General features: G+C 42.0%; 1 protein-coding gene across 2 annotated transcripts in view; it reads left to right on the forward strand.

Annotated features, from left to right (window-relative positions):
- LOC111342589 (cilia- and flagella-associated protein 54) overlaps positions 1-25,130 on the forward strand; it is a 46,276-nt gene that overhangs the window by 14,116 nt on the left and 7,030 nt on the right. For both annotated transcript variants that reach the window (XM_088760140.1, XM_088760141.1), the window contains exons 15-49: positions 424-571; positions 706-743; positions 850-1,023; positions 1,289-1,477; positions 2,175-2,267; positions 2,435-2,620; positions 3,489-3,631; positions 3,987-4,134; positions 4,576-4,731; positions 4,873-4,995; positions 5,457-5,778; positions 6,015-6,113; positions 10,172-10,298; positions 10,948-11,065; positions 11,283-11,438; positions 11,815-11,862; positions 12,584-12,688; positions 12,833-12,936; positions 13,072-13,257; positions 13,521-13,626; positions 14,348-14,608; positions 15,087-15,322; positions 16,009-16,382; positions 17,666-17,854; positions 18,606-18,693; positions 19,423-19,605; positions 20,557-20,623; positions 20,700-20,900; positions 21,226-21,312; positions 21,766-21,888; positions 22,067-22,123; positions 23,190-23,341; positions 23,535-23,656; positions 23,956-24,041; positions 24,181-24,271. In XM_088760140.1, the coding sequence (XP_088616266.1) occupies positions 424-571; positions 706-743; positions 850-1,023; positions 1,289-1,477; positions 2,175-2,267; positions 2,435-2,620; positions 3,489-3,631; positions 3,987-4,134; positions 4,576-4,731; positions 4,873-4,995; positions 5,457-5,778; positions 6,015-6,113; positions 10,172-10,298; positions 10,948-11,065; positions 11,283-11,438; positions 11,815-11,862; positions 12,584-12,688; positions 12,833-12,936; positions 13,072-13,257; positions 13,521-13,626; positions 14,348-14,608; positions 15,087-15,322; positions 16,009-16,382; positions 17,666-17,854; positions 18,606-18,693; positions 19,423-19,605; positions 20,557-20,623; positions 20,700-20,900; positions 21,226-21,312; positions 21,766-21,888; positions 22,067-22,123; positions 23,190-23,341; positions 23,535-23,656; positions 23,956-24,041; positions 24,181-24,271 (5,086 nt within the window). The remainder of the gene's footprint in view (positions 1-423; positions 572-705; positions 744-849; positions 1,024-1,288; positions 1,478-2,174; positions 2,268-2,434; positions 2,621-3,488; positions 3,632-3,986; positions 4,135-4,575; positions 4,732-4,872; positions 4,996-5,456; positions 5,779-6,014; positions 6,114-10,171; positions 10,299-10,947; positions 11,066-11,282; positions 11,439-11,814; positions 11,863-12,583; positions 12,689-12,832; positions 12,937-13,071; positions 13,258-13,520; positions 13,627-14,347; positions 14,609-15,086; positions 15,323-16,008; positions 16,383-17,665; positions 17,855-18,605; positions 18,694-19,422; positions 19,606-20,556; positions 20,624-20,699; positions 20,901-21,225; positions 21,313-21,765; positions 21,889-22,066; positions 22,124-23,189; positions 23,342-23,534; positions 23,657-23,955; positions 24,042-24,180; positions 24,272-25,130) is intronic.

The following is a 25,130-nucleotide window of genomic DNA, read 5'->3' on the forward strand; positions in this document are numbered from 1 at the left end:
TGAAGCCTGCTCGGGTCTTAGTGAGTTATTTAGTGAGCTGTCAGTGGACTCAGGATTTAGAGCTCTGGTCTCGAAGCCTGACCGTGTCATTTTATTGTGTTCTTGGACAAGGCACTAGACTCTTGCAGTGCTTCTTTCCATCCGGGAATTGAATTGGGTACTGGTAAACTGTCATAGAATCCTAAAGAAACTCGGGGTGGTGAGCTGCGATGAACGGGGGGGTGGGGGTTAGACAAACTACAATTCACGCTATTCTGTAGAAACTATAAATTACGTTAAGCTTGAAATAACCCTGAGTGAACTCACTGTCGGATTAACAGACAGACTGGCTTACAGACTTAATAACTGCGCAAAACAAACTGAAAAAATTATATCTATAAAAGAGGCATCGTTTCTTTGTGTGCGTTTCCCTGTTTCCTTCAGCCTCCAAGTGTAAGTAAACCCAGGAGGGAAGATGATGGCACAGAGCCTCTGGAGTCGAACTTACTCGAACGGATGATAGAGGCTTTGCACATGGAGTTGCTGTTTGTTCGACATAGAATTGCTGTGAAGCTCATCAACCTAGGGCAAGGTAAAGCAATAAACATTTAAGTACTTTTATGACAGCTTTAAATTTGAAAGAGTTGCTTGTATACATGAAAAATGGTCTCTTCCTCAAAATGAGGTGTGACAATGAAACTACTGACTGTTCCTCGTTTTTTACAGAACCAAATGAACCAAAAAGGTCACCCAAAAAACAGAAGGTAAGGAAAGCACACTAATTCTAACCTTACAGTTTTTATGTTCAAAAATGACGATAAAAGGTGAAATTAGACGGTCATCTTTCTACTTACCTCTCTCATCTTACAGGAGAAACCAAATACTAGTGCCACTTCCCTGAAGTTTAGTGATGCAGAGAATGAACTGCTTTCTGAGTGCAACAGGAACCCGCTGTCCAAAGCTCTGCTACGTATGCACATGGCAGGACAGGCAGTCACATCACAGAGTCATGTGGGAACTGAAAGACAAACACAGCTTCTCAAGGTATATGGTTACAAGAAGTCTAAGTCTGTCATATTATTGTCTAAAGACCTTTGCGGAATGATGATGTTGTGTGTTTGGGCAAAATACTCTGCTGTCATAGTGCCACGGGAAGGGGGTTGGGGGAGGGGGAGAGGAGGGGATGTGTGGGGCGAACCAGAAATACTCCTGTAGCTTCATGCTATGAGAACCTGGATTAGCTCCGGCACTATGGGCCACCAGGCAAGACTTTCTTATATTCTTTGTGTCGTATGCACCTCCACTGCAGGAGAGCCAAGAGATGATTGTCAAGTGTCAACAGCAGGAAAGGAAAGTTTCCAGTTGGAACAGACAGGCAGAGGACACTAGCAGTGACATTCCTTCCTCTGATGTACCCCCGGCGCCTCTTCTAGTGTACCGCAGCTCTGCCGTGTTAGTGTTCAAACCAGCTCCCTTCGAGCCCCAAAAAGGAGAAAAGGTGCATATCAGCGACATTGCATTCACTGACTTCAAATTTCTCTGTAATATTTTACTCGTCATACCAAAGGGTTCACAGTCGCTCAAAAGATAATCTGTAGAGCAGGCGTAAATTTGGCAAGCGAGTACCCAGTATCTTCTTAAAAATCAATGCTGCCATCTTTGATTTCACAGTAGCGAAAGGCTGGGGGGAGAGAAAGAAATCTGTACCAAGGGGTTAAGCTACGATGAAAAGAAAGGCCGAGGGGAGGGGAGGGGCAATATAAACTACTCTCACCTTTCCTTGCCCCTCTCCTCCCCCCACTGGCCGGTTGAATAAAGGATCACGACCTTGTAACGTGATCTCGCCCTAACAAGACGCGAACCTGAGGTTATCGCGAGGTAGGCGCGAATGGTGATTAACGCGCGAGGGACGGAGTTGTTTTTTCACGCTCGCCTCGCGCGTAAGTGATAGAGTCGTTTTTTCACGCTCGTCTCGCGCGTAAGTGTTAGTCTTTTTTTTACGCTCGCCTCTCGCACAAGGGGCAGAGTCGTTTTTCACGCTCGCCTGAAAAAAAAAACGCCAAAAATTACGCCTGTTCTGACCTCGAACACTAGTTTTGAATATCTTTATGGAACAAATGGTTAAAATTAAATTGTTTACTCACAGAAACCATCAAATGTATTAAGTAGTGTTTCTGACATGTTCCATATTTTAGGTGGCCTGGTATCGACTCTTTGCGAGATCGGCCAGCGGTAATAATGTTAAAGTCAGGCTCAATGACTACCAGCTGCCAGGGACTGGTGAAGAGGTATTCTTTTAGTTTTAGCATACTTTTGTTGTTGTGGTGATTTACTACCACACGTAACCTGCAAGGACTCAAAACAAAACCAAGGTTGGTTTTCAAACGCCTTTGAATTAAAATTTATACTCTAACATAAACACCAAAGTAAGTTAATAATTTGCTGTGGTTTTTAGATCCCAGCCACCACTGACGTCAAGTTTTATGTGCGTGGGCTCAAGGCAGATGAGAAGTACATGGCAGCGGTAGCAGCTTATAATGAACATGGTAAATTGATCGGTGGAAGCATTGGCTTAACATGTCGACCTATTCTTGCTGCCCATCCATTACCTACCCTCATGGCGTGGGGGTATTTAGCTCAGGTACGTGACAAGCTATAGCGTGACAGTAGATTATATGGTAGGAAGACAACGTGACGTATGGACAGAATGAACAAGGAGAACTGCATGACAGGGGGAAGTGTCCAACGGATAAATCGGTATTCAGCGGATGAGTGATAGCAAAACGTACTGGGCTATCCACCGGATAGAGTTTGTCCAGTCGATAGCGTTATCCAGCCTTCTAACAATCGAGGCCTGGGTGACATTGTACAGCATGACAGGAGATAGCCTAAGGTTAGGTAAGGTATTTTATTACGCGACTCGGGCAGTCAGAGGGCCAATAACTAAAATAAACCAATCAAAATGCTCTATTGCCGGTCCAATATTCTCTAAGTATTGGACCGGGCACTGTCCCGAATGGTCCCGAATGATACCACACTTGTGTCCCTTTGAACTTCAGTCGTATAATAAATCTCTTATTAACCAAGCTTGCTCGGGACCGTACTGGAAGAATATCGGCCCTCGGTCTTTTTTGTACGGACCTCGCTGCGCTCGGTCCGTACTGTCAAGACCTCGGGCCGATATTCTCCCAGTACGGCCCTCGCGCTTGGTTAACAAGATATATTTCTGAATTGAGGTGCTCCAATTGAGGTGCTTCAATGGAAGTAATTAATAAAGGTTGTAGAAACCTGATTAATGTCGCTATCATAGATCGTGTTCTTTAATAGGGTTGCCCCCGATAAATGGTTGGAAAAAAAGAGGTGTACTTTAAGTACCTTTTGCAAAGACTAACAAGGAAGACGTAAGAAGTCATATGAAACGCTGCCCTGAAGGTGTATTTCCTGTGTGAGATGTTGAATGCGTCCTTATCTCGGCTTTGTAATGCTGTGTGATTTCCTTTAATTTACAGCTCTCTTTTGCCTCTGGTGTATTATCAGTAGCAAAATCTGCTGCGTCCGTTTTGTGGAATCACTTTGTGAAGGAACGTGAAATATGTGAAGAGAGCACCAATATCAAAACAGCCAGTTCCGACTTGTGCATCTCTCTGCAAAGGTTGGTGCTAACGTTAAACAATTCACGCCCCATTTACTCTTTAAAATTATTTATATACACTTACAGAGCCCTTAATCCTTTAACTACCATCAGTGACCAAGACAGAATTTCTCCTAACAATACCAATACAATATCAAGCAGACAAGTGATGAGAAAAAAGAACAATATCAATTAAGGGATTGTCAGTTGATCTAGTGCCAAATTCTCCGAACTAACCTCACAAGAATTGTATGGCAGACGGAAAGGAGAACTACGTATAAGATTCTAGACTGAAAAAGCGTCCATGGGCAAAGAGGTGGAGGAGATCGATATGCAAATGAGGTTATTTAATTTATTGTTTTGTAACATTTGGCAGAGTCGATGAGGAAAGACTGCAGGAATGTTCTCCTGTACTGGCGAGACTTTTTCTCCAGAGTATCTTCATATCCGTGGACATCAGGATCAGGGAGGGGCATCTGTTCTGTGACTGTTTGTGCGATAATGGACCGCTTTACGGTGGGCAGGTAATTGTTTCTGTTTATTTCTGTTGAGATTTCGAGTGTCTCCTTGAATCAAGCGTGTTAAGGTGATTCCGCAATTTGTATTGTGCATCCTTACTGCGTTTAATTTCACATGTGGCTAATGCTTGCTCGTTAAAAGATGGCAGTAAATCGTGTTTTTCTCGCAAACGAGCGCGGTGAGTAAGTTTTTTTCTTTCTTGGAATTTGTCAATGACTTTCTTTTGGTCAAATAAATATAAACCAATCCTCAGAGTAGGACAAGGAACAATTTTAGGAAACGCGAATTTAGCAACTACTCGAAAATTTAATTTTCGTAATATTATAGGAATTGTATATTAGGTATCTACAAGTTATTGCTGCATCTAAACCCTTCCTTCATGGATATTTCCTTTTGGAATGACCTGTGTCGAGCTGCTGCTTATCATATCACATGTCTTTATGCAGGTTGCTCGCCTTGAAGAGTGCGAGCGTCTTCTTCTTGCAATTCAAGTTGCCGGCTGGCTGAATGACACTGCGCTTTGTTTGCAAGCTGTTATTCAGTGTTACGGGTTACTTGCGCCTTTGATTCACCAAAAGATTCCTGCTAAACCAGTTGTACAGGTTTGTGGAACATTGTTTCTATAACTTAAGAAATACAAGCTGTTGAATCGGAACGGTGGCTTAGAAGGCATCTTTTTGGACCCTTCACACGCTTTACTAATGAATGTAACGTTTATGGGAATGTTTGTATGTTTTGTTTAGGTTCTCCTTCGGTGTCATGCTGTACTCCAAGAGGTCCCTTCATTAACGCGTCATAGAAAGTCTTTATCTACTTCTGACAGTTTGTCACACATGATCGCCACAATGACTTACTACATAGCCAAGGTAATGTAGTAGACTAGTTTTTGACCAATCTCCCTTGATTTTTTAGTCGGGCAAGGTTTGAGATACCAGGCGCTCTAGATAACAGGAATCCTCTGTGTTGTTGTTTAGCGGTGCGGCTCATTTAAATTGTAGCACTACACGCAGTCGGCGCGCGTGCAGTTGTCATGCTTTACACGCGCAAAACACGCTCACTGCACGCCATTACAAGAATTTACGTGTAAACCGTAGAACGCGTTTAAGTTTGCTACTTCACGTGCGCCACTACACGCACTGGTGCGTTTAATTTCCACGAACTACACGCGTTTGACACCCGTTTAGGTTCGGCAATACATATGGGCGGTACTGTATCTTTCACATCTGCTAAGATAAGTGCTGGAAGTTTCAATACGTTTTGATACATTATATTATTTTTGTCATATTTACCCTCAAAATGACTCGAGGACTCTTGTGTGACATTTCAGATATTACAGATGTGGAACGAGCAGGGAGTAGCTGCAGCCATTATTGAACTCGGCAAGAAAATGCTTAGTCTCGAAACTGCCCCTGACAGTGCTGGCACCATGACAACCATGCAAGCTGCAACTGCTATGGCAACTGTCACTCTGGGAGGACCTTTACCTAGTAAAAGCACCAAAAAGAAGCCCGGGGCGACTAAGAAGCCCAAAGTTGGTGGAGGCAAGGGACTGGGGAAACTTGAGAAGGAAGCCGCTGCCTTCACTGCAGATGCGCAGAATGAGGAGCTGAAGGCTTTAGAAGCTTACATCTTAAAACTTAGTCAACAGGGTAAGCGCTGCATTGAATCAGTATCTCCATTCTCAAGAAATTAAGGATCCCATTTGCTTTTAAAGGGTTACCAGACTGCTTTTGTGATTACATGAGATGGTTGGAGGGGTGCAAAGGAAAGTAATGAAACAAAATTTTGTCTTTCTTATACCAAATGCAAGCAAAATGGCATAGCTCTCCTCGCACATGTAGCTAATGCAAATTTCCACTTTATTTCTGTGGGATTATCCTTACAGCTTTGAACCGTGATGATGAGGAACTTACGGGCTCAGAAGATCCATCTGTTCTTCACTCAGTTGTTGCCAATCTCCCAGCTCAACAGGCGTACAAGGAGGGTAAGTGAAGAGAGGGGTGGCCATGGGAACATTTATATGTTGAAGGCATGTTTTGATTCCCGCTGTCAAATAACTTCAGCCCTATTTTAGCACTGTGAAATGAGATGCTGTAATTAACAAATGCCGAGAGCGATTCTAGCCTCTTAAGTGCTTAGCAAACCTCCCGCGTGCATCCATAACTCAATAGTGTACGCTGTGGTGTTTACCATCCGTTTTATAATATAAAAAAAACAATTTATTGCAAAACATTTGCTCACTTAGAAACATTTGCTCACGTCAGCAGCGTACACCCATGAACAAATAGTAGACACTGAATTGACCAATCAGAGCGTGCGCTTTACGTGATTTATGTTATAGAGAGCCATAGGGTTCAAGACTGTCCTCCAGAGTAATATCGATATCAAGTTTGAAATCACATGAACGCTTCATCCAGTCCTGTAGTCGGACGAAATTCAAATTTTTTCTTGGCAGTCGCATCCGTGTGAGAAAATACACGCAAATTCGAGTAATGAATGACAAAAAAAACGAACTGAAATACTTCTACTATTCCTTTACACAACAGCAGAACTCGCCTTTTAACTACAACGGACTTCACTTTATATTAACTTACTTTTTAAAAGGAGCTATTTACCAAGCTAAAATATTTAAATAGTAAAACACCAAACGTTTTCGACACCAGGTCATCATAAGGGTAAATGATGACCTATTGTCGAAAGCGTTTAGTTTTTTCATTTAAAATATTGTAGATTTGTAAACAGTTCATTTTTAAACCCAAGCAAACTTTATGGACATCATAGTAACTTAATTTTATTGTTGAATTCCACCTTTGGTGTCAAAACATTTCGATTTCAGACAACTCATGTTAAATCTGCTTTTCCACAGACCTTGAAGCTGCATGAGCTTTTCGTTTACTTTGTGTCTGACTATAAAATTGTCCTTCTTTTTAAGACTGGGATGTTGATTGGTACCTTGGCCTCGATGAATCCGCCTCTGAATGTTCAGATGAATCACTTTCCGAGGCATCCTTCGCCTCTTCTACTCTTGCCTGACTGAGTGACGGATGCACTTCTTAACCTTCCCCATCTGTCTTGAATGATCTATTAGTAAAGCGTATCACCGGTTCTTTAGAATCCTTTCGGGTGAAACCGCGCTTTTCATGTCCTGTCTGGTTCTGAATGTTTTAATTGTGCCAATCTATAGGGATGTAATACGTACGGCATGTATTGAATGTTTTTATTCTCCCAATGTTTTCTTTGCTGTCTTCTTTTGAGTCTTTGCCATTGCATGCCATTCCATCTTCAACTGAACCGACTTTCTTTACGAAATTGTATTTTCCCTCCTTCACTTGCATTCTTAAGATGTCGATGCTCCTTAATTTTTCGCATATTTCTTTCATCATTGTCAATTCTGAGAATTGAACATGACATCAGATAAGAAACCTTCTCCATATCAAGGAGAGATTTCACATTTGAATCTTTCCTTGTATCCTTTTTTCATAATTTACACACTGCGTAATTATATTCTCTACTTGTAAGGCTCTTTTACATCGAGACTGTCGAGGTCATCTTTCTTTCTAAATTTAAATGCCAAGCCATCTTCGGTGTGATCTCTCTTCTCTCTTCATTATAATTTGTTATCACAAATCCACAATGTTCTTCACTGTTCATTTGTGTTAAGTATGAAAAATGAATAAACCACAATATAACCTGGAATACATTTTTGTTCTTTCCTCTTCTTTGCATTTTTTTTTTGTCTCATTTTCTGCCTGTTTTAGCTGATGTGTTTATTTTCAAGCCGTGACTGCATAACACTGTGATGTTAGGAAAGCTTTCTAGAGTGGAAAAAAAACTCCGATCTGCAAGTTGTTTCTGCCAATGAAATTGGTATCTTGAATGACATAAGATCATTTTTCTTTTCGTCCATTTTCTTTTCTCTCTCCCCCTTTTTCAAAGTGTTTTGTGGATTGCATTCTCCTGAAGTGATCCTTTTCTGCTTTTTCGTACGAACCACAGCTTCGCCTTCGAGTATGGCACGCAACTACCAAAATAGAATTCGTATCTTTAGTGCCCCAGACTGTTGTGTCCATATTTGGACGTGTACTGGCGTTAGAAATGCGTTAATTGTTTGAAAAATATATATCCGACACAGAAGAGAACTGTAGAAAAGTTCTGGAACCCTTGCATGATGCAATAAACAACTTGAAAAGGAGGCGGCGTGGCCAAGTGGTTAGGGTGCTGGACTTGTAATCCGTTGTCTTGGGTTCAAGTCCTCCACTCTGCCACTCACTGGATTTGTTCTCGGTTGCTCCTTGTTTAACTCCTCGGCTGCGCTCTGTAAATAATAAAGGCTGAAAGTTTCTAAAGAAACTGTGGTGCTGCGTCGGTGGGGGTAACAAGATAATTGGTTATATCAACTAAGTTGAAATTGTAAATTGGGCACCGTAACGAATAAAAAAGCTGACGTTTCGAGCGTTAGCCCTTCGTCAGAGCGAATGGAGGAATTGTGGGTTGTATGTGGTTTTGTATGCAGAAAGCGGAGCTACACCATTGGTGGGAACATGGCAACAAGAAAAACACGAATAAATTAGTGGAATGAAAAGCGTTCGTTTATACCTGTGGGATTAAGAGTGCCGATTTGAAAGATTAACTTTTGTTCAAGAGTTTTACGGCTTTCCGTGTTGCCTAAATGTAAGGAAAGACCGCAGGTTGCCATATGTTGTTTAGAATGATTAGGTAAATTAAAGTGTCTAGCGACTGGTGTACATGCGTACTTGTCATTCCTTTCCACGTCGCGAAGTTGTTCTCGGAATCGGTCACCTAGTCGTCTTCCTGTTTCGCCGTTGTATAACTTTTTGCAAAAAGTGCAAGTTATGCAATAGATAACATTGGCGGAGGTGCACTTGAAGTGATCGGTGATATATTTTCTGAGCGTTGTGAATGAAGGGACAAGTTTTGCTCTGTAAATAGCCCACTGGTCTGCCTCCTGCCAGTGGGGATTTTTAACCACTTAGTTTACATTGTGGCTAAAAAGCCCCTAAGGGAGAGCTTCAATTTACGTGTTTATTTATTTTTTATTTATTGAAACCAATAAGAAAATGACAAAACCTGCGAAGAGAAATGTGTGTCGCTTCCCATTTTTTTTTTCTTCTCGCTACTCTTTCGACAAACTAGGGGAATAGTGAATTCGAGTACAGAGCCTTCAGGTAGAGCGAATTTTGACTGTGTCGCAAACCTATAAAATAAGTGTTCATAGATTCCATGTGTCCATGTGATAGTTCACTAATACATAGCAGGCAACGCCAAACTGTGGTTAAGATAAAAAAGCGGCGCACGAGGAGTAGCTGAGTGCGTCAGTGATGCTATAAACGCATTATGACGTCTTCTGTAATCTATTAGAGAGATTTAGCACCGCGTTTGCGTGAAATGGCAAACGTCAGCTTGCTTTTTCACGTTTCACTTAAAATAGCGGGAACCTTGCTGCTTTGGCTTCACTTTAGCTCACGTCAGGGTGAATTTGAAGGCGCCCTTGTATAACTAACAAAGAATAGTTTTGCTGCCTTTTTTACAGTAATTAATTTCCGCTCTGCGAGAGTTAAAGTGAAGAAAATCTTACATACGCGGCAAACGCGGAACAGGGTAATTTGCTTTTATCAGCTGAGTTGATAGTGTAAAATGACCACCCTAAAGAGTTTAAAAGCTGACGTTCCGAGCGTCCGCCCATCGTCTGAGTGAATGGGGGAATTGTAGAACGCGAAACAGGTTACTTTCACGTAGAAACAGCAAAGCGCAGCTAGCAAACGTGAAAAAATAGCGGGAAAAAAGGTCACGTGGTCACTCTTGCCGTCTGCGTTTCTCGTAAACGCGGTGCTAAATCTCTCCAATACCATGCAAAACCATCGCAATATGGAAAATATTTGTTTTATATGATTAATGAGCAAAATGTTAATTTTCACTTCATCCGCGCATCTGTCCTCCAATAGGTCATGAGTAAGAACCAATCAAAATGCGCGTGTAAGTCAGCTTATCGTATAATACACATTTACCCTCCCCTCCCTGCAGTGCTCAAATTCAAGAGGAGGACTCGCTTCCTGGGCTTTTACGTACAAGTGTTGGCTAAAGCTCTTCAAGAGGGTCTGACAGAAGCAGCTCTGGATTGGACCAATGATACCATGACGTGGATCGTAAGGTGAGCGAGCGCTGGCATCTGGTGACAGGTTAAATGACTTCAAACAGTGCTAGTAGAAGGATCATGTTTACGGTGGTATATGTCACGTGGGTGTGAGCAAAGCACTTGTGTCAACTTGTGTTTCACGGCAATAATGTTATTTTGAATGCGTTGATTTTGATTTTGGGTCGTTTTAAACTGTCATATTTGATGGGAATATGACTTTTAAACTGGCATGTGAGAGAAGAAAAAAGTCATTTTACAGCTGTGTACTTAGTTGGCAAGCCTTTGATTTTGAGTGCGGCTGCAGGTGACCTTGTTGTGATAGAGACCAGTATCCAGTAATTAGCATTATAACAAAGTAAATTACGTCTGAAAAACAGCAACATTTGTATCGTAACAAGGTCACCCTTAGCCTCGCTCCTGTTCAAAGGCTTGGTAATCAAGCACAACTGTAAAATGGACTATTAACCGAGAGGGAACAAGAACCGTAAAGAAGGGCGTAGTTTGACCTGGATTGCAGTGAGAAAACCCTGGAAATGAAGCTGGACGTATACCCTATGGACGGCTTCTTGTTGGAAGGGCAGAGGAAGAACTGGATTCGAGTGTAGCGGCCGGTGGCGCGTTGTATAAAGCGTTTACCCTGTAACGTATCTTTTTTTCTCTACAGGAGAAATGAAATGCTGCTTGCAAATAAGTCCACCATAGTGCGTCAAGTGGCTGCTACAGCCGGACCGGAAGAAGAGAAAATTAAGAAATTTGCCACCTCTATTATTGAGTTTAGTAAGGTAAAGAGTGACCACCATCAATTTTTTCTTTACTGTCCCGCTCTTAAATCGGACATGAGTGTCGGGAGAAGAAGAAAGAAAATGATCACCAACTCAAGAAATTATTTGACTGTACATAAATTCTCCTTTCAAAACCACTATATTTTCTTTGTTTGTTTGTGTGTTTGAGTGTTTTTTTTTTTCTCTGTATGGTTTAATTGTACGGTTCATGTTATAGCCCATCACGAGGAGTCTACAGAAAACTCGACATGAAGAGACTAGAGATGGGGAGAAAGAGGAAACAGAGATTGTCGTGCGCAACAAGCAGGAGACTGGGTCCAGACCCCCGCCGTCACAGAAAAAGTCTTTAATACTCAGTACCGTAGCGGGAAAGGTATGCTTTGGTTTATTATCAACGTTCGTGCAAAGCGTGGGGAGAACTCGAGTGACCGAATCACGTTTAGTCTTTATTTGACATTTGATTGGTCGAGATGTTGGCATACGTTTTCCAGACCAATCACAGAGCGAGGAAGAAAAAAAGTGACGTAATTTTGGATTGCTTTCGACACTCGTTAAAAATTACGTATCTGTTCCAAGTACCAACGAAAGCGCCAGAATGACTGCCTTAGAAATTTCTTATACGTGTGTAAAATTATGTTGGGATTTGTCTTCGTGTGATCTTCTTTTGATTAAATAGCTATGTTAATTGCAAAAAAAGAAAAGCAGAGATTCAATTCGTAACGAAGAGGTTACGATTCCCTCCATGACAGGCTCGAAGATTCAAAGGAAGAACAGCTGAAGAGTTCGACATCTATAACGTGAGTACACTGTTAGAAAGGAGACACGTGTGTTTTAATGACAACATGCAACAGTTTAACAGGATGAAATACAGTGTAAACTCGCTAAGTAATCTAAACGAGAGACTTACTATAACATAAGACACCGAACTTACATAAATAGCGGTCTCTGTCCTAATTAAGTCCAACGAACGAGTCGAGCAACACAACAACCAATCTTGTCCCCAGTCCTACTGGAGCCTACTAGTCACTCGTCCCTTCAACAAGCGTTCAAGAAATTTGTTTGGTTTGTTGTCTACATGTCTGCCGTTTTACGCCTGCAGGTTTTCAGAGGTGTTTCCTGTTTGAGGCGGGAGGGGGGGTGGGTGGTGGGGGCGAGAACATTTTCTTTTTGTTTCGATTACTCGATTTGATGAAAAGACGCGCTTGCCTTGTGGTGTTTGAGATCCGGCAGGTCTCTGTGTCGTTTTCTTGGGCAACAACCTTTGCTAGTTGTGCCTTTCTCCACTCTCAAGTATACATGGGTACCAAAAGACTGTCCGGAAATGTTTACAAACCACTGAGGAAGTAACTTGAGATGGACTGGCTTTCCATTCATGGGGGAGTAGCGATACACCTGGTCGCCTTGTGCATCACAAACCCGGAAGTGCTCCAGTAACAATGGACCAATAAAAAATCCAAAGCCGTTCTCTTTGCCAATGACTCTATTTCTCAAACGAAGATTTATTCTCGCTGTTTTCAGGCGGTTGAACGACTTCAGAGCTCTTTGCCAGAATACTGGCGATCATCACAGCGAAGAAAGAAGCTAAGAGCCGTCAGCTGCGAAGAATTGCCTTGGAGAGCCCAGGTGCAGATTTTATAAATTCGTTTTGATGCTAGATAATAATGCTAATAAACATTGAAGAATAAATTCTTCGCTTTCCTCGCCCCTCGTTATAAAAATTTGTTTACTGATAACCTCTTTGTTGTGGTCTGTTTTCATAATTTTCAGATGGGAATTCTTCTGGCGGGTGCAAATTTTGATTTGTTTCTTGACAAAGTGGAAAGTGGACAACGTTTGGCCGACGCAGGAGACGCCAAAAACCCGTTATACAGGTTTGGCAAACAAGTTTGTCGATTTTAATTTAATTTGCTATTTTTTCACAAAATTGTTTAGTTATTAGTAGCAGACCTGGAAATATCAGCTCTCCAATCATTGGACGCGTTACTTTTTTATTCCCATAACTGTAGACCTTCTTATATGGATCCTGATTGGTTTGGCTATGGTACATCCGGGACCTTAATAGTGTCGTGGGCTGGCGCGTCAAGAAGAGCCTCACCCGAGCCCCCAATGGGTTTTAGCGGATCAGCAATCGACACGCCATATTCTGAGCATTCTCCAACAGGGTCGCGATCACATCTACGGGAGAGGGCTCGGTAAGTATTAGAACATGTAGACGGCTCTCACTCCCTCCCTCAGTACAATGTCTTGTCGTTGGTGACGAAATGAGATCCTCTTTTTTTTTTTATTCCTCTTTGTTGTCTTTTCCTTCACGGGATTAGTGAAGACTAACACATGTTGATTAACTGATTGACGGACTCACTCAGCCACTCGCTCACTCCTGACTAAATGATACCCTAAGGATTGATTTATTAATTGTCTAGCTGTCCGTCAGACTGATTGAATGATTGATCGACAGGACTGGCAGCAAAGTGACAGGTGTCACCGGAAGTGAAGTTTCCACCGTGAGCAAGTCACCCATGTTCTTCCTGCTCTCAGCGCTGGACCATTTATCACGTGCAATTGTAAGAACAAAAATTCAATTTTATTCAATTTTATGAAAACACTTCGAGGAACAATTCATTACCCTTTTCAGAGTCTCGGCTTCAAGGATTCGTTACGCTTGTATACAATTGTTGCTTCTTTGCCAAGTGCGTTCCACGAGAAATCTCATCCGATCAGTGACAGCCCCAGGGTGAACTTGTCTCGCAGCGTTCTCCTTGTAACGAGTTTCACTTTTGATTTTTGAAAAGCGAGTTCCAGTTGCCTCTCATTTTCATTTCCTCTGGTATTTTTGGTTTAGTTCTTATGGCTCCGGAGACTGTTATTAGCTTGGTTTTTTATTTAGAGCACGTTTCAATTAAGTGTCGAAAGTAATCCGAGATTGCATAAGTTTTTGTTTACTCCGCTCTGTGATTGGTCCAGAAAACTCGCGCCACTCTCTCAACCAATCAGATGCGAAACTGAAACCAATCGCGACTTGGCCGCCCCCGTTTTCGCGCGTTTTCCCGCGCTTTGTGCATTTTTAGTTCCTCTTGGTTCTTAAAGTTATTTTCCTTTCTTCTAAGTGGTCTTTCTGATAACTATGGTGTTGGTTTTATGACGGTCAATCGAACCCCCGATTGAAAAGCGCTCTATACGTTGGAAACGATTACACCAGTACATCAACTAATTATCGTCACAAAGTTATTCAACTTGATCTATTGCTTTAGAAGTAAGACTGATTAGGAAACGATACATCCTTAGGTATTGACTTATCGTGGCAAGTATTGGACCATGCTACAGAACGCCTGCCGGGCCCTATGGAATATGACCCAAACGGTGCTCATGCGAGTCGTCGCAGGAACGCTCCACCTTGCTGAGGACCCCTTGGCTGAGGGAAGCACTGATATTGATGTTTTAAGAAAGGCCTTGTGGCAGAAGTTCTATTTCGGAGCGGACAGGTTGCTGGACATGATGGTTTTGATTCAAGAACAGGCAAAAACAGAATCTGATCAGAATAGAAAGGTATGAATGAGTAGGCTACATGATCTTTGATGTAGTTAGGGAGCGGAGAATATGTATCGCGGGGGGGGGATTCACCTGATTCCCTCCCCCCCTTAAGGCTTTGGTGTATTCTATTGATCCCTTTATTTCCAGTCAATATCCCATAGTCCCCCTTTATACACTGTTAGCGAACGGTCCCCCCCTCCGTTCCCCCCTGAAAACCATGTGATCCCCAAAATTCCTCCGAACCCCTCCCTCCCTCCCTTGGGCTATAAGTATTGATTGGTCCCTTAACTTAGAGCAGTGCGACCACATCAAATATTGATTCCTCGTCGAGCAATCTCGCCCCTACCGTCACTTTATCAAACCCTGAGCTACGATTTGTAATTCTCCTGAAGGCCGAAATTATATTTTGGCCCTTGGTGGGCGTGAGTTGGGTAGACATATGCGGAACATCTTCGCCGCTTCCTAACGTGACTCATTCTCCTTTTTTTAACAGCGTGACAAAGTGAAGAAGGGAGACCTGGTGATCAATGAGCAGCAAGGCCTGATGGGAGGAGTTGAAGATGAGAGAGGTGGGGCGAGTTTGCTGTTTGAGATACCGCTGGACAACACGAATGTTGCGGACACTCGCTGGCTGAAGAGGTTTATCCTCTACACAGTGGAGATGTTGTTCTACGAGAGGAAATGGGAGAGGACTATCAGCATCATCTTGAGATTCAATGCGCTAACAAGGTAAGAATAAACTCCTTCGCACGTTACATCAGGTTTTTCTTACATCAGTATGCATATTCTCCATTCTATTCTCTAAACATTTTCTGTAAAGACAAAGACAAAGACAAAGAGAATTTGTTTGGCGATCAGGAGTTTCTTAAATTGGTGATCATTTCCTTTATTCTCAAGACCTTTATATTTTATTCAAAAATGATACTGTTCGGAGAAATTATAGGCCAGTCACTTTCAGGGCTTAAAGGGTTGATTTGATCTCCTATTGTCTTCTTGTTCGGATCGGACGTTCGACGCAAATGAGTCTTTTTATTTGAAAAGTGTCATTTGAAAACTATCTCGTTTGTTACCCCTATATTTTTTGTAGTGATTCTCCAGTGCTTTATATTGCTCATGCATGGGTTTCATTAAGTTTTTCAGCGGGAGGGCGACTGGTTTCACAGGCGGGCGAAACTTTTTGAACTGAACTCCTTCATAAGATAAACTTTCCTTCGGATGGTCACGCTAGGTAGGCAAAACCGTCCTCACAACCGCTTAATTTGCCTGGTGCCCAGGCCCTTAATGAAACCCTTCTCATGAAAATTGCGTGATTAATAATTTATCACCTTAAATTCAAGGGAAAAGTGTGATCTCCTTGCAAGGTTTCCGGTGGAGTTACGCAACTATTCTGACACAACTGTTATCATTTATTGCAGGAGTCGTTATGCCGAGTCAGTGCTACCTCTCCTGATCACCGCACAACGAAAACTCCAAGAGCAAATCAATGACCATGGCGGTCCTTCAGAAAGTCAGCCTGTCATCACTATCTCCAAGGAAACGGGTATTTCTGAAGAGTTTTTCGTAAAGCCTGCAGAGTACATGTCAATTGAGCCCGCCGTACATATTGATCCAGAAGGCCATGATGTGTACAGCGGAAGTTTGGACGCGCTGCGACTCGTCTCAGTCCCTCTTGATGTGAATAAAAGCCTCCAAGCTCTGCACCAGGCTCTTGAGTTAAAGCATCACACGGCTCGGTCTTTAGATCACAGTCGACAACTTTTGTTGTGTTACCTCGCCGGCCAACAGGAAGGTAAGAGAGTTGGACGCTCGTGGGTTTTGTTGGTTATTGCAACGCCTCATCCTTAAATTTTCTTCATTTGTTTGTCTTCTATTTATACAATTAAAGATGAGGAAAAAACGTAACTTTGCAATTGTTTCGTTTATTGGCAAAATTGTGCTATATATATATATGTATTATTTATCCCCGCGACTGAATAAGCGTAACAGGAAAAAATTTACATACCGAAGAGGTTTTGTCGTGGGAAGATTCAGGTTAGTAGGATATTCCTTTAATCTTATAGTATGCTTTTGTTAAACGCTATGGCTTCGTCAAGGATTCCTCCCTGTCTTGGAAAATTTTTTTCGGATTTTTCTTTTGGATGGGGGAGGGGAAGGTGGAAAGGTGCTCTCGCCAAAGTAGAGGTGGTAATGGTTTATACACTGCCGTAGACTTTGGAGAGCAGAGTATTTTAATCGTCATCGATAAAAACATTAGGGAGCATAAGATACAGACGTTTTCGGGGCGACGGCGACGTGACAACCCAGGTAAACTGGGTCAGAGGTTGCCGTTTTCGCGCCATAATTGAAGTTGTTAAGATTCTGATGACGGCCGGCCTTTGCGACTTCTGCGAAGTTCGTCGAGTTTCGCTTTATAAATTGAGGTTTTTTTGTCGTAGCATGGTTACGTTTGAAGAATTCCGCCACCTCCTCGTCTTTTACTACGACTCTAATCTTATTAGCGATGAAGAGTTCTTGGTTTTGTATGAAATATTTCCGTCTAAAAACCCTAATTTTCCAAATGAAAATCTCCATAGATCTGAGGTGTACGTTTTCGAGGTGCATCTACGAATTGATAAAGGAAATCGCAGCAAGCAAATATTCCCTTTTATGTTAAGAATTCAAGTACTGTATGCGTACGTGCCCAAAACTTACCTGGACGATCTGGACTTCACTGTGTTGCCTCGTCATTTTAACCTAAAGAGAAAACAAAAGGTCTCTTGAGTTGGCCGAGACATCGTGTGATGATTTGTGCGAAATGTATAATGCAATCACTTTGATACAAGTGACAAAATTGACGGTATATTAAATAAAACAAACAAGATCAAGTCGCGTTTTCACCACGACGGCAAACTCACTGATCTCACGTCGCCGACGTGAGGGCGACGGCGCGGCCGCATGCGCAGTCAATCTCGCCCCAATCTTAATCGGTCTCCACGTCGCCGTCGCCCCGAAAACGTCTGTATCTTAAGCTCCCTATTGTTCCCGCAATGATAACAACATGAACTTCCATGTCTTGAAATGTTCCCTTCCCAGGCAGGTCAAGCACCCGCGTGCAGCGTGGATCATCCCGTGTCGGGTTCAAACCGAGACAAGTGAAGCCTCCCACAGATGTTCCACTGGATTTAACGAAAGAAACGTTTGATGCCGTGGAAGATGTGCAAACGTTCACGCTACAACCCTCGCAACTGGCTGTGGTGATTGCTTCCTACGACAAGACAATCGGTAGAGTTGTACATAAGAAAAAAAGGTTTTTTCAGTAGCTTTCAAATGATAGTACATTTTGATGTTCATTAACCCGTCAAGACCTAAGATTGATATCTAGTTTCTCCTTACCTTATTACTCTTGAATCGAATGAAAAGGTCATGAGAATAAAGGGAATGATCACCAATTTAGCAAGCTGCTGATTGGCAAACAAATTCTCGCTGCCAGTACCAGGTGAAATGCTAAGGGAACGGAGACGATAGTATACAGCGGAACCTCGACTTAACGAAGTGCCAAGGGGCTTGGTAAATTGGTTCGTTATATCGAGGTTCTGTGGCATGCATTTTACTGTAACTTTTAGCCGGGTTGAAACTGAATTATCGTTCGTTGTACCGAGGACTTCGTTATATAATGGAACCTCGATTTAACGAACCTCTATACAACTAAGTCCTCGGTATAACACGATACTTTAGTTTCAGCCCGGCTAAAGTTACAGTAAAATGTATGCCACAGAACCTCGATATAAAGAAACAATTTACCCAGTCCCTTGGCACTTCGTTAAACGGAGGTTCCACTGTATGACGCGAGGATTAAAGGGTTGTACTGATCGCCAAATGATAAAAGCATGATAAACAACAACATATCAAGGTCACTACCCAGCGGCTTTGACTTATGAGGTTATGCTACAGGGTTTTATCGACAGCCTTTGAAGCTAGAGCTGCCTGGAGCGGGAGCTCAGTTCGATTGCTTAATGTTTGTCTTTCTTCATAGAAATGTTGCAGTTCCGTAAACAGAAAAGTCTGGCTGCTCAAGCCATGCACGAACTGGGTAACATCATGTTTCACAGTGGGAATATCAGGTTTGTACTGACTGTGACTAACGAGTTTTTCCTCGTAGCTGTCATTATTTTCATGCTTATTCACTGTTGTAAGCTATGCTTTCCACTTGTTGCATGTTGACCGGTGTTTTACAACATAATTGTTTCAAAGATTTTGAATGTTTCTTTTTTCATGGCATGGTGCATAGGTTGTAACAATAATAATTGTGGTTGTAATCATATAGATAGCAACAATACTAATGTTAATAATAATAATGAATATAGTTAAGATAATATAATTATATTAATAATGATAATGATAATAATAATAGATATCATAATTTCAGTGTTAGTCGTTGCTCTTGAAGTGATAGGTAAAAAGCACTGCGAAAAAAATCAGTACAATTCCAGGAAGTATAAAAATTTCTAGAAATCCAGAAATCAACTCTGATAGAAACAGTTGCACTTTCTGAGAAAGTTTTTATCCATCAAGTGAGGTGAAAGAACACCTCTCTAGTGACTTAAAATCATGGTTTTGGGTCGGCTATAAATGACAGAAATAAACAAATAAACAAAAAATGGTAGTGATGATAAGTCATAGTGCACGACTCCAATCAATTGTCCTTGGTGTATCAAATTGATGAATGAATAAATTCGCGAAAATGTGCTCACAAGTTTCTCCAAAGTGCATAATGTATGCGTGACAATCATGGAAAACTGTTTTATCACAAAAATTCAACTTGCTTTTTTTCTTGTTCGAACTCAACACAGGGCTGCATACAAGTGGTGGGCAGAATCCCTTGACACTATCCTCAACACGGTGGACTCTCTAAAAACATGGCGTGACCTGACATCATCATCTGATACGTTACTCAAGCCCGGTGCTGCTCTTCTTCAAAGATGCGGTTTATGGGGTTGTCTCCTTGGAGGAGTTTTGGCTTCTAATATTGCGCAGTAAGTCAATAAGGATGATGACAAACTCCTATCAAGCTTTAACCCTTTACACCCTAAGATCAATATGCATATTCTCCATACTGTTCCCTATACTTTTCCTCTGGTACTGACAAGGAGAATTTGTTTAACAATCAAGAACCTCTTTAGATTGTGATCATTTTATATATCCTTACGACAAAAATGTTTGGTTCAGCAATAAAACTATCGAGTGAAATTTGGTGCCGTCACTCTCAGGGGCTATGGTTCTTTCATACGTTCGTCATATCTAATAATCAAAGTTTAATGTCTTTACGTGGGGCATGGTTACCCATGTTGCCCGTGCCAGAGGCTCATGTATGAAACGCAAGACAACAACCCACCCACCCCACCCCAGGGGAGGACATCCATCACACAGTAATCTCGTGCGTGGGAAATTAACGTCTCCTACCCCTAACCCTGCAGGAGACGGGACCTCCATTTATTTGTCCTTATCCGAGAAGACTAGAATATCTAAACCATTTCTTGATGTTATAGAAAGGCAGCATATTCTTCTCAATTGTTTTAAGACCCTCAGTGTTGGTCCGGCCGGGGCTCGAACCCTCGACCTCCCGCACATCAGTCCAGCGCTCTATCCATTGAGCTGACCGGGAGGCGGCTAGCTCAATGGATAGAGCGTCTCATCATTCTCATAGGCTGCGTTCACACTTGGTGCCCGAGCGTTAGTGCCATGGCGCCGGCACAAAATGGTGCTGTGTTTAGTCACTGGGTACCCGATATATCAGTGACTAGTCAAGTCTTTGTATTCGCACACGAGCATGGTGCCCGAACTCTGGTGCGGGTACTTGAAAAAAAGGTGTGTTCACTTTTAGTGCTCATCAAGAATCGTAGTCTGGCACTGTGCTCGAGTACCAAGTGTGAACACAGCCATAGTCACTTTTGTGATGTCTGATATTCATTTCTTTTATTCGACAGATACATTCACACATCTAACCTTGGTCTCCGATTAGAATGTTGCCTTCTTTCTGCGACACTTTTCAAGGTAAAAGGAGCTACATAACATCTTCCGTCTAAATCTTCTGTTTCAATTTTCAAGACGTTCCCATGTTCCCTTTCAGGCGTTGTTCTGTTCTTCATTACCCCACCCTACAGCTGAGAAAGATTATGCTTTATACGAGGTAGGGGCTGGGTGCGAGGTGGCCGAACTGATACCTGGAATTGATCTCTTGTCCGACGCTTTTAGAAGTAATGGACGGTCTGTTCTGGCCGCGCTTAGATGGATCACGGAGGAACTGACTCGAGCAAGATACCTTATAATGGTAAGAGAGCTATTGCAGAAAGATGATTTCCCTAAAAAAGGAAAAATTGACGATATGATAATGAAGGAAGTGGGAGGGGGGGGGGTTGGGGTTGTAACTGGCCATGGATTAGCAACCCACCTTAAAGATGTTGAAGATGTTGAAGATGTACTTACGTTCTTAGTTATTTCACGTTGCAGCTTACAGTTATTGTAAGAAAACCAGGATAATCTCTGGTAGCCGTTCGAGTCATTCTCGTTTGCTTTCAAAGAAATCCTTTTACTTTCTTTGAAGTGTATCGCAGTTTTAATTGAATTTTGTTTGGTTCTGTTTTCATTTTTTTCAGGTTCTACCATTGATCACACTTTGTTTGTACTTCTCCACACATGTGGCTCGTGACTTGCAACGATCTGTTGATGCAAGAATTCTCAGGGTGAGAAACTGTTTTTTGGGACTCGTGTGAGAAGTCCATAGAAGTCAACTACAAGGGCTGTTTAAAGCTTCAATTTATCACTTTTTTTTACCGAGATAGAATCGGAATTGTATGACTTGTCATTTGTTTACCAAAGAAATGAAGGATAGTGTAGATTAATGGAAGTGTAAAATTTTTCGTTCTAAACTAAAAAAAAAAAAACAGTTTACCTACTGATTGGGTACGATTTATTCGAGGGCAGCGTTTATTTATCATGTTGCTTCTCTCTGCGGCGTTCATTCGAAAACGGCGTTTAATCGCGTAAATGTGAAAGGCATAGATAGAAACAGGGCTTGAAGTCTTACTTAAGTTGAAAGCTGTGATGAAGTGAAAATGTTTTCACACTGCGGTTGCTACGTTCCCCTCTATTGAGGTTTTGAGATTCTGAACCATAACTTTTACCTTTGCATTCAGGTCCGTGTCCTCACCGATCTTGGAATGTTCTCAGAAGCAGCAAAAGTTTTGACGTCTTTACTTCGTGGAGAAAAGCTTCCTAAAGTTTCTGATGGCGGCTTCAGAACGGTAGAAAACGAAACGGTATGCCGTTTTAGTTTGCAATAAAACTTTCTTACTTGTTTTTTTTTTTTTTTTTTTTTTTTTTTTTTTTTAATTTACGTCTTTGGTCAAGTGATCGCTTGTGATGCCATTTTGTTTTGCATTTCTTCTTGCTGTTTGCATTGCATTATAATAACGCGCAACCTTTAACTCTCCACAGACACCTCCGCCTGTATTTAACAACAGGGAGTCTCTAATGAGTGAGGAAAACTTAGCAGTAAGTGACTTGTTAGGGCTTTTTTTAAAATTCCTTTGCAGTAATCAACTATATCATTGTAAGGTATCATTTTGTGTCACATGAGCTTGAAGGTGCTTCTTACACAGTGGCGGATCCAGGGTGAGGGTCCGGGGGGTCCGGACCCCCCCCCCCCATCAGACCTGACGCTTACAAATTTGAGACTGAAATTGTTACATCGACAGGATCGTATATCACTTTTTAACTGGCTGATTTTTTTTAATGAATCCAAGTAAACAGTAAGCGGCCAAGGAATATAACGTGCAACCGCGACTGGTGGGAGGGGGTGTGGGGGAGAAGTAGTTTGCCTCGGTCCAACAGTCCTTTCTGAACACAAAGTTTAGACACCCCCCCCCCCCCCAATCAAAAATTCCTGGATCCGCCCCTGTTACATGTATGTGACTGGCCAGCAGTAACTTTAATGGAAAGAAATCATGTTATAGTAACTTCTTCCTTAACTTAAGTTCGTTGGTTTTTTTTTTTGTTTTGTTTGTTTTGGTTGTTTCTTTCGCTGGATTAGAACCCTCGCAATGAATGTTGCCAAATCTGTTGACACAAAAGAGGTTAGCTTTAGCTTTAGGAAGTTCTTTTTCCCAAGTTTATCATTCTGATGACGCATCATATGAGAGTCCCACGATTGTCCTCTGTGCTAAAGAAAGGAGGAATAATATCTACTGTTAATGATTTATTTTTTGACATCTACGCTGAGCACCTATAACCCAATTGACCGACTGATTGACTGATTGACTGATTGACTGGCTGGCTGGCTGAGTGGATAGGCTGACATCAGACTGACGTTCAGCGCGACTGATCAACTGAATTATTGCTCAACTGATTGATTGACTGACTGACTACAGACTGACTGACTGACTGACTGACTGACTGACTGACTGACAGACTGACTGATTGACTGACTGACTGACTGACTGACTGACTGACTGACTGACGGACGGACTGACTTCTAGACTGACTTACTGATTGACTGACCTGCCAATTGCCGCATTCAATTTGTTTCCCGACCTAAACATATTTTTAATTGCATTTCCAGGTTTTGAACTACTTGTTGGATCACCGTCTCCAACCGTCACTGTCAGTACTTTACGGTCCACAACTTACTGGACAGCTCACGATCGCCCATGCGCACTTGATGATCGCTATCGCGGCAACAGTTTATGCCATACCATCAGACTGCCACCAAGAGTATGTACCTATATACCACTTGTAGCTGGTGTCTGAACCATGGAGTACAATAATTTGAATGTCTGAAGTTTTAAGAAATTTCAGCGCCTATTCTAAGATAGGGGTATTAGATAGCGTTATCATACGTTGTACTTCCTTTGCGGTTTCCCGTGATAATTTTTAGCCATGACCGGATAAAATTTGATTCTTGCAGACTCGCCCGTTACCTGGAGTCTAAGGAGGAAGAGGAAGCTGCGTTGTTGTCCGAGTTACCAGTCCCCTCTCCACCATCCCAGTCTCAAAATGGAAAGAAAACCTCCAGGAAAAAATCCAGCGGTAAGACAGAAAAGAAAAGAGATAGTCCTTGATAATGGGCTTAAAACCGGAGAGACATCACACTGGCTGGAATTACACCTCTATGAAAAAGACAATTTGCCTATCACTTCCTGTGCTCCAGCCACCCTATAACAAGTTTGTCAGCCCTTGAGTAATCCAGTTAGTTGGTTTGATGTCTCTATTTGGCATGAAAATACCCAATTCCCTCCTTCAAAATCGTGCAGCGCATAGATGAAATGTTCAGTTCTATGTAAATTTAGGCATTTACTAGACTTGAGACTCTTCTTTCATTTTTCCAGAGGAAGTTACAAGTTTTAAGAGCAGTCAAATCGCTCAAGAACGAAGGCTGATTGATCCCGCGACCATTACCCCTGAACTGATTAAGGTGAATAAAATGCATTCCTACTCGCCGGTTTATTGCAATTCAAACATATTGCACGATAAGAAATAACTAGCGGGTTTCTTGTTCCAGTAAATAAATATCAGTTTCTTCCAATTTGCTAATTTTTACAGATGTTTTACAGGGTTTCCTGTTGACCACAGCAGAATTAATTTTGACAAATTTGTGTGACTCTCCGTCGGATGCTCCCTATCAAGGAAGTTTGGAAGATGAGCGTAAGTAACTAACGAGTTTTTAGTGTTAATTTTCTATTTACTGACATCACCTGGTTCCAAAACGATTTCAAACATCAGTCGACAATTTCAAAAAACCGTGGAGCGTTCTTTAATTCTCTGTACTACCAAAATATAAGTACCGCTTCTCCTCACTGTATTTTCTGAGTATCTAAGGATTTGTACAAAGTACTGGAGCAGAAACAGTAGGACATAGGTCCCCTATGAGGTTTAAGCTCCAACAAACCCACCCATCCCACCCCAGGGGAGGAATCCATCACACAGTCATCTCGTGCGTGGGAAATTAACGTCTCCTACCCCTAACCCTGCAGGAGACGGGACCTCCATTTATTCGTCCCTATCCGAGAAGACTAGAATATCTAACCATTTCTTGATGTTATAGAAAGGTAGCATATTCTTCTCAATTATTTTAAGACCTTGAGTGTTGGTCCGGCCGGGACTCGAACCCTCGACCTCCCGTACAACAGTCCAGCGCTCTATCCGTTGAGCTAACCAAGAGGCATTTCTAATAATTATAGGGAATTTAGTATTACATCAAACAATTTTCTTTGCCCGATGTTTATCTATCTTCTCAATACGTCTCTACTCGACACTATATTGACATTGTAAGGAGAAAATACTCATTGGTCACTTCTGATAGTGTAGGGGTAATGGTGGTCCAATGCAGTTTCTACAACTTGAAAAATTTCAGCGAAGTCAGTGCTTAAATTTTGTTGTGTGCACTTTGTCTAAGTGTTCTCTATTCTCGACCACCATGCTTTCTTTTGGTTTATTCCCGTAACGGGTGCCTCGTTCCCCCCCTACCCCCTACCCCTCATTTCAGATTCAGAATACATCTCAA

The sequence above is a fragment of the Stylophora pistillata genome, chromosome 5 (genome assembly GCF_964205215.1).
Source record: "Stylophora pistillata chromosome 5, jaStyPist1.2, whole genome shotgun sequence".
Classification (NCBI taxonomy): Eukaryota; Metazoa; Cnidaria; class Anthozoa; order Scleractinia; family Pocilloporidae; genus Stylophora; species Stylophora pistillata.